This window comes from Podarcis raffonei, chromosome 3 (assembly GCF_027172205.1).
Source record: "Podarcis raffonei isolate rPodRaf1 chromosome 3, rPodRaf1.pri, whole genome shotgun sequence".
Lineage (NCBI taxonomy): Eukaryota > Metazoa > Chordata > Lepidosauria > Squamata > Lacertidae > Podarcis > Podarcis raffonei.
The window spans coordinates 53,060,379-53,074,254 of NC_070604.1; the positions used below are offsets into that span (position 1 = coordinate 53,060,379).

At 41.6% G+C, this 13,876-nt stretch overlaps 2 protein-coding genes across 2 annotated transcripts in view; one reads left to right on the forward strand and one right to left on the reverse strand.

The window, feature by feature from the left end:
* LOC128410420 (uncharacterized) overlaps positions 1 to 505 on the forward strand; it is a 63,098-nt gene extending 62,593 nt beyond the window's left edge. Inside the window, exon 49 of the mRNA XM_053381630.1 lies at positions 314 to 505. Within this exon, the coding sequence (XP_053237605.1) occupies positions 314 to 325 (12 nt within the window). The 3' untranslated portion in view covers positions 326 to 505. The remainder of the gene's footprint in view (positions 1 to 313) is intronic.
* Positions 471 to 13,159, reverse strand: CD164 (CD164 molecule). The gene is made up of 6 exons (XM_053381642.1): positions 12,845 to 13,159; positions 8,825 to 8,911; positions 6,842 to 6,916; positions 4,801 to 4,854; positions 3,542 to 3,649; positions 471 to 3,198 (listed from the first exon to the last, which is right to left on the reverse strand). Exons 1-6 carry the CDS (start codon positions 12,951 to 12,953, stop codon positions 3,035 to 3,037), a joined length of 597 nt encoding a protein of 198 aa, XP_053237617.1. The 5' UTR covers positions 12,954 to 13,159; the 3' UTR covers positions 471 to 3,034.
* Between the last annotated feature and the right edge of the window lie 717 nt (positions 13,160 to 13,876).

Below are 13,876 nucleotides of genomic sequence, written 5' to 3' on the forward strand. Positions count from 1 at the left end.
TTAATAAGCCACTTTCCCACCAGATTCTCTAGTGCCAAAAATCTGACTTGAGGTTATTAACTGGATGAAGCTAGCAGCAGATTCAAGACAGGCAACTGAAAGCCTTTATTCAAACAAATATATAAGGAATGCACTGTCACAATATTATGTGTTTATGGCAACAAGCTTATTTGGCTGGCCATGGTGCATTTACATGACTTTGACCAAATTCTGCAAAGCAATTATGTAGCTGATTTGTGTTTTGTCATACTATGAAATAATTTTATAAAGCTACATCTGTATACTTCCCATTTTATTTTTGTCTTTGACAAAGAGCTTTAAATGAGAGATCTGCTGGATCACCCAACAATCCTCACCACTTGAAATTTACTCTGGCAAATGGAGAGGCCATGTACAACACACATTGCTTTTTATGGCCCAGAACAAGCTGGATGTTTTTGGGAGGAGAAAAAGATGGACAGACGAACAGAAACAGTTTAATAAATGATTTATTTTGGTTTTGTGATTAAGTAGTTTGCATTTTCTTCCAATGAAGACAACACACATATGCAGTACAGTAATGTCTATAACATTCCATTCTAGGTGCAACATACTTGCAGGTGTTCAATTTTAGGGAAAATCTGTATTAAGAGCTTGGAAGTCACAATTCACTGCCTTAAAAATCTTATTTTAACCACAGGGGTGGTTAAAAAAACCCAAAACCCTATGTATATACTCCAAAAAGCAGACAGAAGCTGTGAAAATCTATTAGTTTACCTAATTTGTACGTAGTCAGGTTAATGTCACTACCAGAAAAACAACAACTGTCACTGATCTAGCTATAGAAGGTAAGAGGGCTCACCCTCACAGTCTTAGCCAAGGTTTGGTAAGTTAGTGGTAAAGCTTGGGTCTAGAAAATCAAATATGCCACTGCATGAAGATATTAGAAATGTCTTAAAGACCTGGTACACATCTATACCCCAACCAAGTAGAAAATGCAGACTTCCTGAAGAGTAGCAGTGAGACCTGAATTTCCTAAAGTCATTGGAAAAGAACAATTGCTGGCAATGGGGCAAGACTAGTGACTAAAATTCCTCTCCCCACATTCCTTCAACAGACATGTAGCTGACAGTAATAAAATTTAAGGCACTTGAAAGATTCATAATGTTAACATCAGCACAGAATGCATGACTGTTTAGTGGTGTTTTAAACAGCACTTACTCTTGGCTCAGTAATAAAATTGGCTCAAATTTCAATTCTGGAACTGCAAGTTGCACTGTTAGTCTTGAAATCTTCCGCTACAAGTTTACAAGACGTAGCCATTAAAGAGCCAGTAAGGAAGCAACACTAACTAGAAATAATTTCTAAGTCTCACCACTAAGCATAAGCTTATTACAGCTTTAGAGTGCAAAGAGGCTTTTTTTAAACTGTCACCGTTTAGAAGTGCATTTATTTATGCTTAAGTTTAGAATATATGCAGATATTTTATCTAAATTTATGAAGCTTAAAAGAGATGGGGAATTATGTTAAACAATGGACTATATAGCTTAAGGCCATTAAATACCACCTACTACAGATGTGTTGCTTGCTGAAAATTGGCTGATCAATTTACCATTTCATACACCTGAGCTGATTGTCTTTTAGGAGTGCAGTTGCCTGAAAGTTACAGTACTGTTTGCTAAGTATTATTATGAATAGACTTTCTATGCAACATTATTGAAGTGAATACTATTAGCTACAAGGGTTAGAGAAGTTGAGCAATTAAAATGCAGTAAAATTTTGCAATAAGCCATAAACCCAGACTTATCAGCAGCTTAAAATCAAGCAAGCAATAGAGCTAATCCAAAAGCATCACTTAACATTGCATTTCTAGCATTTAAACTATGCTTGCCATATAACCTGCAAAACAAGGATTAGCAGTCTATTTTGACAATTATCAAAAACTTACATAACTCCAAGTGCTCGGGCTGCCTACTTCCACCATGACTATCTGTGTTTTATGAAACTACGGAAGGAAACTGCATTTATATAAGAGCAAATATTCTCTCAAATCCATACAGAATTATGGTAGGTTTGTAATATCCACGAATTGCAATCACAAAAGGTGTCTACTGAAACTACTGCTCTGAAATGTAAAGCATGTCAATAGAACTTTCCAAGGCAAGTGTTTTGAAGGCTAGAGAGACATGGCTTTAGGAACAGTATATGGAGATTGCTTACACTGTTTTCTTTCCACACCTGTCTTCACAAAAACTTAAAGACAAGTATATATAAATAATGCCCAAGTTCATGCGTCTACTAGAATGAAATTGCTGCAAGTGGAATGACATTCACTGTACCTCAAATAAATAAAATGGTACAAACGTTTCAGTTTGCAGCCTACTCATTAAGGCACTGGTCTTTCTTCCTTATGCACCAAGGAACTAGCATTCTTTGACTATCATTCTTCCTATGGCTGCTTACGCTTACATTAGAAAACAGTTATCCTTCTGACACCAAGTATAGAAAAATATGGGCTTCCATAATCCTTAAGAAAAAAACATAGTTCTAGAAATTTGCCCCAATCTCCTAGCAGTACACTATAAAAAGCCAGTTTTCACACACATAGTGTTTTATGCCAAGTCACCAGGAATTCACATTTTAATAGTAATAATAATAATTATAATAATAATGTAGGGGGCACTGCATTTAAGGCTAACTTATCAATTGCAATCATAAAGTTATCTATCAAGAACACTGCTGCCAATGAATACAGTTACAATTAAAGTCTACATTTGGCATGTCAGATAAAAGAAACAGTTTCACAGCAGCAGCCACTAAAGAAATTTCAGACAGCCAATGAGGATTCATGCACAATATTGCAAGTATTCTTGCAGAGCAAAACATGATTCATACAACCTTCTTCCAAGCATGTTGCAGAAACATTTTCTTTTTTTAAAAAAGTCTTGAAGAATAAGAGTATTTTGAATTGCTGTCTTCTATAAGGAATAAAGATATTTTGGTGCAGCTAACCACAAATGTTGACCTTGTAAAGTCCACTTAAAAGCAACGTATTCTAGAGGGTATGATAGTTTTGTTCTTTGGACTTGCAAAATTTGTAGAGAAAGAATATTACTGCTTGCAGTCCCAGCACTAGGACGATACCACCAATGAAACTGGCAGCATCAAAGGTGGATTTGTGTGGAGATGGTTTGGAAGTTGGTTGGGGAGAAGCTGAGCCTGTCAAATGAAAGAAGTAGAGTTACTAGTGATAGGCTGTGCAAATTTAGAAAGCTACTCTTTAATGCATGGATCACCACCGAGCACCAGGTTGGTGGCCCTAATGTCTTGGATTCCTACCACCTGGATCCCCCCCACCAAAAATAATAATATTTTGGATTATTATTTTTAAACAAGAGGCACTTCCTTCACCAACGGAGGGGTTTTTCTGAATATGTCTGCATTCATGCACAAGTATGCTTTGAGTGCACATGATTGAGAGCTATATGTATGTGCATGCGAGAGAGATGCTAATGTCTCTGTGACATGACTGATTTTAATCTTGCTATAAATCAAATATTACCTGGTGTAGAAGTTGTGTTGCTAGCAGCAGGTGTAACTATTGTACTATTAGAAGCAGTAGGTCTGGCAGAAGTAGGTTTGGCTGGTGCAGTTGCGTTATGTGTAGGACCTGTTTCAAAGAAAATACCACATCTTGGAACCAGCTTTAAATAACTATTTTAATCTTATAAGTTGAGCAAATGATTGCAGAACAAAGGCACTGATAGATGCATTTCACAGTAATAATTATAAATGAAAAATATTTATGCATGGATAGAAAAATTGGTAGTAGTTTTTAAAAGTCATTTCCTCCATTTTGAAGGCGATTTTTTTTTTCAAATTATGAGATTACCGTATCTGAAATCTATACAATATAATTCAAGAATCAAAAATTAAACACATTAGGGAAAACATTACTGAGGTTATGTAAGAAGCTAGGTCCCCAACAAAGTGGACAATTAACAAAACCAGACAAGTAGAAATCATTTAAGCACAGATCCCAGGAACCGCCTGCCATATATACAGTAATGTTGATTCTTGACATTCCAGAAGAGAATGAAAGAAACATGGAAGTATGCATGTAGAGGAAGTGTACATGTAGTCACTCCCCTGTGCATTCAAATTTTTTCTTGGCTAATTCTATTACATGCTCTTCACTAACATGAATTCTCAAGACAGGTTTTTCTCCCATCAATAAATTGTCTCATCTACCTTAGTGATCAAAGACAATTCAGTAAAGGACAGGAAATTATCAGTATTCTGGCCTGCAACTCATAGTACTGGTATCTGAAGGAGCATCTCCACCCCCATCGTTCTACCCAGACACTGAGGTCCAGCGCTGAGGGCCTTCGGGCGGTTCCCTCACTGTGAGAAGCCAAGTTACAGGGAACCAGGCAGAGGGTCTTCTCGGTAGTGGCACCCGCCCTCCCACCAGATGTCAAAGAGAACAACAACTACCAGACTTTTAGACGACATCTAAAGGCAGCCCTGTTTAAGGACGCTTTTAATGTTTGATGCATTACTGTATTTTAATATTATGTTGGAAGATGCCCAGAGTGGCTGGGGAAAGAGATGGGCAGAGTATAAATAATATACTACTACTACTACTGCTACTGCTACTACTACTACTACTTGCCTGTCCTTTATAGTGATTAAGCCATTTCAAGAAACTGGATAAAAACATGAGCTCTCATTTCTGATTTTCACAGAGTAATCCTGGAAACCTTATTACAGGTGAAACCTTTATACTTGTTTACTCATTAATGCACAAAAGTTTGTTACCTGGGGTAGAAGTGTTGGCTGTGGTAGGTGCAACTGTGGTAGGCTTAGGAGGAGCTAAAAAAAACACAAAAGTATGAAGCAGAAAACAGAATATTTAAACACTGAGGCTACAATCTTAACCCCATTTACATGTGAATAAGCTCCATTGAATTCAATAGCTCTTAATTCCAAGGAGATGTGGATTATGCTATAAGAGGTACTAATATTATCAATAGCCAGCTCTGCTCCCAAGATACATCTGAGGCTGTGATGGAGAACATGCACACGAAAGCTTATACCAAGAACAAACTTAGTTGGTCTCTAAGGTGCTACTGGACAATTTTTTTATATATGCAGGTGGATGTTAAACAATTACCTTCCCATGTTGCAAATGCAAAATGTGAAAAAACTGCAAAGGGGTTTTAAGGCGTATCTTCTGATAGCCAGGCACTCATTAAGAATTCACACTAACAGTACAATAATATACATGTCTACTTCACAATTAAGTCTCTTTGTGTATAATGGGCCTTACTACAACCTAAGCTTTGGTTTATGAATGGCATCGAGTGGGGAAAGGGTTTTGTGTCTTAAACTACTGTATCTCCATGATCAGGACCAGCAGAACATCACTGACATCCCCTGGTAAACATGAAGCGGGACGCTGGGAAGAAACAATGACTGTGCCTTGTCAACCAAAGAATTCTCTCAATATTTAAAGTGTGCCCACTGGTCTTAAAAACAGTGGCTCCTACTATGGTGGGGCAAATATTAAAAAATAGATGTTTCACTAGCAAATTAATATCCCTCAGATACAGCCCATCCTAAAAAACAAAGAAAGCACCAAGCCTATACCTAAAGTGATGCAATTATTCACTTTCATCGTGGCTCAGTTAAAAGGTCCTCACCTGTGGTACAGTAATAGCACATGTTTTGCATGCAAAAGGTCCCTTTTGAATCCCTAGCACCTTCAGTTAAAGCTGTAAAAGAATCCTTTCTGAAACCCTAAGAGTCACAGCCAGTCAGTGAACAATCCTGAGCTAGATAGATCAATGGTATGACTCAATAAAAGGCAGGATCCTATGTTTCCAAACTCCTCCTATTTGGATAGACACATGACATCAATTCGCTATTGCACACTCACCACTACCTGAAGCAGTAGATAGCCATGTTATCCATGAGAATCTACTTGTAGTGGAATGAAAGAGAAAGGGTGAACTACTACAGCACTCACTGTTTTGACAGCTGTCCAGTTCTTGCAATAGACAAGAACTGCTCAGTATTGTTGGTGGCATGCAATAGTTACTCCTGTCTGAAGATATTCCCATACAACCTAAGTGAAATTACACTTCCCCAACTGTTTTACTGTAGGGACAGAAAATAGCTTCTGCTATCCGTTCAAGTGCTAATTATTCAATACTGGTGGGGGAATAATTAAATAAAAGGTAATTTGCCAGATTACATCCAAGAAACCCATGTTTAAAAACCTCTACACCTCCTACCCTGCTCTTCCACTGGGCCTTTTACCTAACTTCTTCCATTGTCCCAGGTGTGGCAGATCTGTTCAGCAGCAATAATAACCTCTCCTGTGGCCCTGGGTCAGGGATCATCAACATTTATGGAGCAGTGAGTCCCACACACGTATGTTCTACCAGCAATACAGCTTGAAAAAGGTGTTTTAGCTTCCATCCCCGCCCCACCTAATTTAGGAGTGGGGAAACGGATCTTCCTGGAATGTGCAGCTAGAGAGGGAAGGCTTTAATTTCCCTCCCCAGCAACATTCTCCAGGATGATCATCCACATATACTCCCACAATAATGAGGCTTGAGAAAAGCTTTCTATTAAGACCAAATTTTGAAATCTAATTATGGTGGAGGAGGGGTAATATACCCAATAGAAGAGGAAATGGGGATGCTGTGGAAGTCAATGAAGGTTTCATTGGATCTATGTGCGCCTGCAAGTGCTGCACTGGCAACCCCAGCTTTGGAGACTTTAACATTCCCAACTGCATGGATCCTAAACAACGAATTGGTTTTACATCACAAGTGTAGTAGTAAATATTTACCTGAACAAGTTCCATTTCTAGAAGTAGACGTACAGTTATCACTTTCCGTTGCATTTGTACAGTAGGACAAAGAATCTTACAGAAAAAGAAGATTGAGGAAGTATTCTCAGTTTAGTTTTCCAAGAGTGAAACATTCAATGCAATACTTTGGCTACAAGTTTCCATTAGAAACATTTATCTTCATTGTCCTAGAAAAGCTATACAGCTGCTAAATTAGCTTCACTTGTGGTGCTCGTTACATTAACATTTAGCAGAGGTGTTATTTTAGCACAGAGCAGTTAACTAACCAATATATTGAGAGTTCTAGAACTCTGGAAAATTAAGAAGCGCCACAAAGATTATGTTTGTCCCTTAATCTCTGAAAAGTTCCACAATACAATTCTGCGCCTGGTCAAAAATTCTATATATAAGGGCATTGGTTTCACTAAAAATACACATGTAGGTAAAACCTGTATACACAGTGGAACTTATTTTCATGAGCTACAGTGTAAAGTTAGTGCGCTGCTACTTGGAAAACTTGGGGGAAACCCTGTTTACTTACACACAACCCCATACATATATATAACAGGGCCTATAAGTAACCAAATGTAAATGTTTCAAGACCTTAGATTTTCACAGGCCGGTGAGAGGTAGACCTACTAGTCAAACCTCAGTTGTCGAACGTAATTTGTTCCGGAAGCCTGTTCAGCTTCTGAAACGTTCGACAACAGAGGCGCAGCTTCTGATTGGTTGCAATAGCTTCCTGCACTCAAGTGGAAGCATCGTTGGATGTTCAGTTTCCGAAAAATGTTCGAAAACCAGAGTATTTACTTCCGGGTTTTCAGCATTTGGGAGCCAAAACATTCGCAAGATTTGTTATTTGTATTTCACCAAGCAGAGTATACCCACACCAAAGAAAAACCAGAAGCTGAGAAATGAGCTGGTCAGTATGTAAAATTCAAAAGAAATTTATCATGCTCCTGCTTCTTGGTCCTCATTGACCCCTTAGGGCAGGGGTCAGCAAACTTTTTTCGCAGGGAGCTGGTCCACTGTCCCTCAGACCTTGTGGGGGGCTGGACTATATTTTTTTTGGGGGGGGAATCCCCCCCGATTCTCCCCTCCCCTCTCCACAGCACCGGACGAGCCCTGGTGGCTGCTTACCTGTGCCCTGTAAGCGGCAGAAGCTGGCAGCAGCAGAGAGACAATGAGTGGTGCGAAAGGGCTGGCTCCGGAGAGGGGCTGCTTAAAATGGTGCTCAGCCAACAGCGGCTCAACAAGCCCAGCCCCCTTCCTCTAGGCAGGAGAAGACCAGGAGGAGGGAGGGAAGAGGTGCCGCCGCGATGTGTGTGTTGGGGGGGAATGGCGCAGCCCAAACAATCAGAATCCCCACGCCGATTCCCAGACCGCCCATGAGCCAGATCCAGTAGGCAATTGGGCTGGATCCGGCCCCTAGTTTGCCGACCCATGCCTTAGGGTTATAAGGTGCTGTAGGGCAGCAGTAGTAAAAGCCCCAATTGACAAAACCTTCCATGCAACTTTAAACAAACAGCAGCTGCCAGGTTCAAGTTTCAAGACCCAGCAGCCCTGTGCCTCCTCAACTCCCTGATATTTCAGCCTCAAACCCTCCTACTTTTCCCCACCTCATTTTTTCAACACCCATGTCTTTCTCTGGTTGCAGTTTTTTACTCCACTGTGTACTCTGCCCCACTTCCCATAGTGATAGTGTCGCTTGATCAGAAAATCTCCCTTCCCCAAATAAAAAGCCTGAACCCCAGCTTACAGCCCAAAGGACAAACTACACAGATATGCATCTTTTTCCTCAACTGAAGACAGCCTCTGAGTGTGGCAGTGTCAACAGAGGGTGGGCTTATTAGCATGCAGTTTGGCTCAAAAATGATAAGTCCAGGTTTCACACCTCAGTAAGTGCCAACCACTATTAAGCCAAAAAAAAGCAAACATACTTAACTACTCTTAGGTATTACAATTCAAAATAATTCCATTTACCGTTGCAGAAAATCCAGGTGCAGTTTATTTCAGACTTGTCAGTACTGCTAATACAGGAACTACAGTTGGTATGTTTTTCACAGCCAGCTAAAAAGGAAGAATGCATTTTTAAACAGTTGATAGATCACAATTTCAAAAGGTCACTACAAATTATGAACATTCTATGGCACCCCTGAGGTACAGAAGTGTGCTAAATGTGAATAAACAAAAGCACTATAAAGTAATTGTTTTTTATTTTCAAATGAAAAATTAACACCTGTAACCAAGGAGAAAGGACTCTAGACATTCATTTCTGGTTACTTCTAGTTGAGTTAGTTTTGCAGTATGGACAACACAAAATATTCATTCAGTTTTTATGTAAACTTCCTGTCTTCCTTTACCATTTCTTCATTGCTGAACAGCCCAATTACTTCCATGGCTCCTTCTTATTTGTGTAAACAAATGTTTGTTACTTAATGTTTTTAGCAATATGCTTCCTACATTTTTTGTTTGTTTAATTTACTGTATTTTAGCTTACCAAGTCTGTAATGTCCATCGTTAATACAAACTAACTAATGTTTGTTCTTGGCTTACTGCTTATGGTTTGTCTAAGGGAGACAAACCATGAGTCTGATTTTGAACATAGCAGTAAGTCAGGGTGGGTGGGACCCTCCAGACATTATCTCCCATCAGCCCCAGCTTGCATGGCAAATGGTCAGATTGATGGGAGGAGTACACTGGCAACATCTGTAGGGCAACGTGATTCACAATTAGAGCTACATGCCATAGAAAAATGATCGTTTATTGAATAATTATTTGAGGATGACCTAACTTTATAGAAAACCAGAAGGCTAGCTTTTTGGCTCCTATGTGTTGGTGGTGGTAGTCTGCAACAGCACCAATAAATGGAGGCTACTTCTGGCCTCACTACCTCTTGCTTGCAAGTGTCCTTTGTCAAAAGGAGCAGTTCCGAGATGCTATATTATAGACCTTTCACAATGACAGTGATGGTAAGTCCTAAATTCCAAAGATTGTTATGAATGCTGTATTAGACCTATTATTTTAGCTTATCGGTGCCTAAAATACTACACTCTGCATTTGTACCAGACCTGAAATTGCTTTCCTCTTTGAGATTTTTATGGAAAGCAATTCATAAATGAAATAATAACACAAACTGCCTTCAGGCCTTTGCACATAGCTACAAATAGGTTTCAGTCACTGTGTTTAGGCACAGGAAGGAGCCCTGGTCAATGCTGACCGCCCTGGTAGCTATGTCTTACAAATCTTCCCTCCTATTTCCTAGCAATAGGCTTGGCCAGCTTTGCTTTAATTCCATTAAGCACATATATTGAAATGAGTTTGTGTGCCATGTTTTGGAAACAATTCTAGTTTTAATTTCATACTCCAATTGAAGCCCCACCAGTGCCAAGCAATATGTAAACTACTGCAATGAGATATCTGCCTTGAGAATTAAAGTATGACCTTTCCCCTCTTCTGAAAACTATTGCTAGTGGGCAAGGAAGGAGCTCATAGAGTCCTGCATATAATCAACTATTTGAAGTTTTCCACTCTAGTTTTATGAGGAGAGCATAAACAGTGCAAAATACACTATAATATCAGAAGCCACACCTTTGAAAAGCTGTACTTTAGTAGCATACTGCATTAAATACATATTTATAAACGAGTTAATTATGTGCATTAATTATACAGAAGAACAATGATGTGTGAAATATTCCTCAAAGAAGGGCCTCCAGAGTGAACCTGCAAGCTAACACGCCAAAGATGAAGTATCCTAAAATGTTATCTAACTCAAAATAAGCAATTGGTAGTTTAAGATGAAATTCGTAGGAATAACTTCTTTGAATACCCAAATTAAGAGTTCTAAGTCGATATTAGTAAATAAAACTATTTCATTCCTCCATTTCCACTTTATTTTCTCATTTTGTTAAATCAAAACAGGCTGAATGATACTAGCACCACCACCAACCACTTTCAACTGATAAACATTCTACAGAATTTGAAATGTGTTTGTGGGAGGGAGTTATTGGTTTGTTTTTATTATGTATTTTGTGTTCTCATTTTGTATTTTTATGTTGTGAACCCCCCATGACCTTCTGATGAAGGGCAGTATACAAATTTAATAGATAATAATGTGGGTTTATCTGTTAGAAGTATGCACAAGATATCTAGCATCAGTTCAGCCAACTCAGCTCTATGTCCTTCAGGTCCATTCTAGTCAAACCGTTTTCAATAGGTTTTAAAAGATGGGCTTGCATGCTATGTAATGTGTGAATAAGTGAGCAGAAATGAATGTCAACAATTCAGAAAACTCCAGTGAGGTAATTTATTTTTGGGGAGAAAAAAATCTAGACTCATCCTGTACAGGGAGCTGACAGAGAGGATAGGACCTCTATGAGGCAGGTCAGAATGGCTTTTCTCAGGGTGGGAGGTGGGAGAATGTGTGAAGGTTACGTTAAAATGGTGACCAAGGGCTACATAGATTATAATTTTGTGTTTTATGAAGATTATCTTACTTTAATTTTGTTTTTAGTTTCTTTCTGTTTGATACATTCTTTCATTTTTCTCTTTACTTTAGTTTGGAATTTTATGGTATATTAGGTTGAAAACCTTTAATGCAATTGATTAAAAGAAATCTAGACTCATCCTAATAGCAGCTTCTACAGACATTCATCTCAAAAGCAGCTGTTAAAACACATCAGCAGGGGAATCCTTGGAGGGTGGAAATCTTTTCCCTCAAGGCCTTCTCCCAACTTACTTGCCTCCATCAGTTGTGCAGTTGCAAAGACAAATATATGAACACAGCTTTAAAATAAGAGAACCAAAGTACTTTTTTCTGTTTATAGCTTTCATCCTGTTAATTTAGACAAAACCTCTTATATACTGCCCAGTGCCATGAAACTTGATGGTGCCATCGTAACAACCATGATGATATAAAGGCAAGGAGGAAAACAAATAAATACTTGTGTTATCTCCCTGAAAATAGAGGTCAGATTGCCGATTAGACGCTTGCAACCTCTCTCAAAATAGCTCCTACGCTGTAAAGAATTAGGGCTTTTGAACAATAAATCCTTGCACTTCATCCCTTGCGTTAACTCATAACTGATATACAGATCGTGCGTCACTACAGGATAAATATACGAAGAGAGAGGGCAACGTTGCTGCATTGTCTCGGCTCGAAGGTTCGTAAACTTTTCAGAGGGGGAGGCGGAGCGCAGCGAACACGGAGGCAACACAATCCGAAACCAGACCAAGCAGGGCAGCTGCCAGTGGCCCTCCGCCCCCTTCATCCCCACCACCACACCCCACGGTTTCGTTTCTCTTACAAGCGACGAGAAGGCAACTCTCCTGAGCCTCAGGTCTGGCGGTGGGCGGACCCTTTCCCACGACCCGAGCTTCTCAACGCCTCGAATCCTGCCTCCCCGCATTCTTCCTGCCTGCCGATGCCTCTCTCGGAGGGAAGAGAAGGGGACGCAGAAGCCGCCCCTGCCCCAATAAACTAGGGCTAGAGTCGCCCCTGACGCGGAAGAACCGCGATGCTTGAACTGAACTGCAGCCGCGGCGGGGCCATGTTCGCCCCTCAGCAGCTGCGTGCCATGTTTAACCATTTCAACCCCTCGGCCGTTTTCGGACAGAAATCAACTGTTTGCCACGTGGGGAGCGAGAGGGGGAGGGGAATTCCACGTTGGCGGGGGGGGGGTCTGCATGCCTTCAAAAGAGTAAAGGGGGGGTCGGTGCCGGAGGTGCGCTCTGCCCCCCCCCCGCCTCGCCTCCGCCCCTTGGCAACCCGTAACAAGACCACCTCCCCCCTCTCTTCACTCCCTCCGCCTTCGGGGCTGCTTTCTTCGAGGAGGGGCTGTACTACGAGCCCCGTCTAGCGCCGCTCCGTCAAGGCCAGGGCGGCTATCTGGCAGCCTTCGGGCCCCCTGTGTTCCCCCCGCTTCGCTTTCAATGCTTCGCAGCGACGCAAGAAGCCTTTTCGCTCCCGAAGCCCTGCGCCGCCCGCCCGCTCCGTCTCCTCACCTTCCTCCTCTTCGGCCGCGGCCAACGCGGACGTGAGGCAAGAGGCGACCACCAGCAGGAGCAGCGCCCAGCCTAGGGCAGCCCAGCGAAGGCGGCTGAAGCAGCTCATGGCGTCTCTCGGCGAGGTAAGCGAGGGGAAGCCCCACGAGGAAAGGAAGAAGAAACAACGATGGGAAAAGCGGCTCAGCCCTCAGCTCGCGCAACCCGCTCCGCTTCCCGGCCGGTCGAAGTCTGCAGTCACGTGACGCGGCCGTTGGGCGGCCCGCGCGAGCCGTTTGACGCGTGGATTGAGGCAAGCGCCAGCGCGCGCGCGCTCTGTCTCCTCTCTCTCTCTCTCTCTCTCTCTCTCTCTCTCAGCTCCCTGCGTAATAAGAGATGGTCTCGTCGACGCGTAAACCCCTTCAAGCAGCGCCCACACCCCCGCCTGCTGCAATGGAACGGCCCTCGAGGGAAAGAGCCGCTTCTCGTCACGTGACCGACACCTCGAATGGCGTGGAAAGATCCCGACGGAGCGGGCGTGGCTGCTTCGACGTCCGCTCGCTTGTCACTCGATGTCCCAATTCGTGCGAAAATTAGATCATGGGTTGCTTTGTAGACGCGGGTGTCGTTGAAAGATCAATATTGATCTTTGGCGCTGGGATCACTTAAATATCTTTGTGATAGGAGAAAAGCGATTAAGTCTCAATGTGAAATTATTAACTGGTAGTTCTTGACCTTGGGCAGCGTCAGAAATACGCTTTGCGTTTAGCAAGCCGCAAAAACCAGACAGGCAGTAGTGATGGCAGGGCTTAAACTCCACTCAGTAGAATGAGCAGAAGCTCACCAAATGCAGGCGAGCTGCACAATATCACCTAAAAGCAGAGACGTTGAAGACAATGCATTAAGTCCTGGGCCTAAAATTATTTTTGTATTAGGTTACTTGCCCTTCGCTGCAAAGTCCCAGGGTGCGTCACAACAATGTAAAATATCTCGTTAAAAACAGACTAACAACCAAGGGTGAGGGATAATGACTGCCAGAGGACTTGAAGTCAA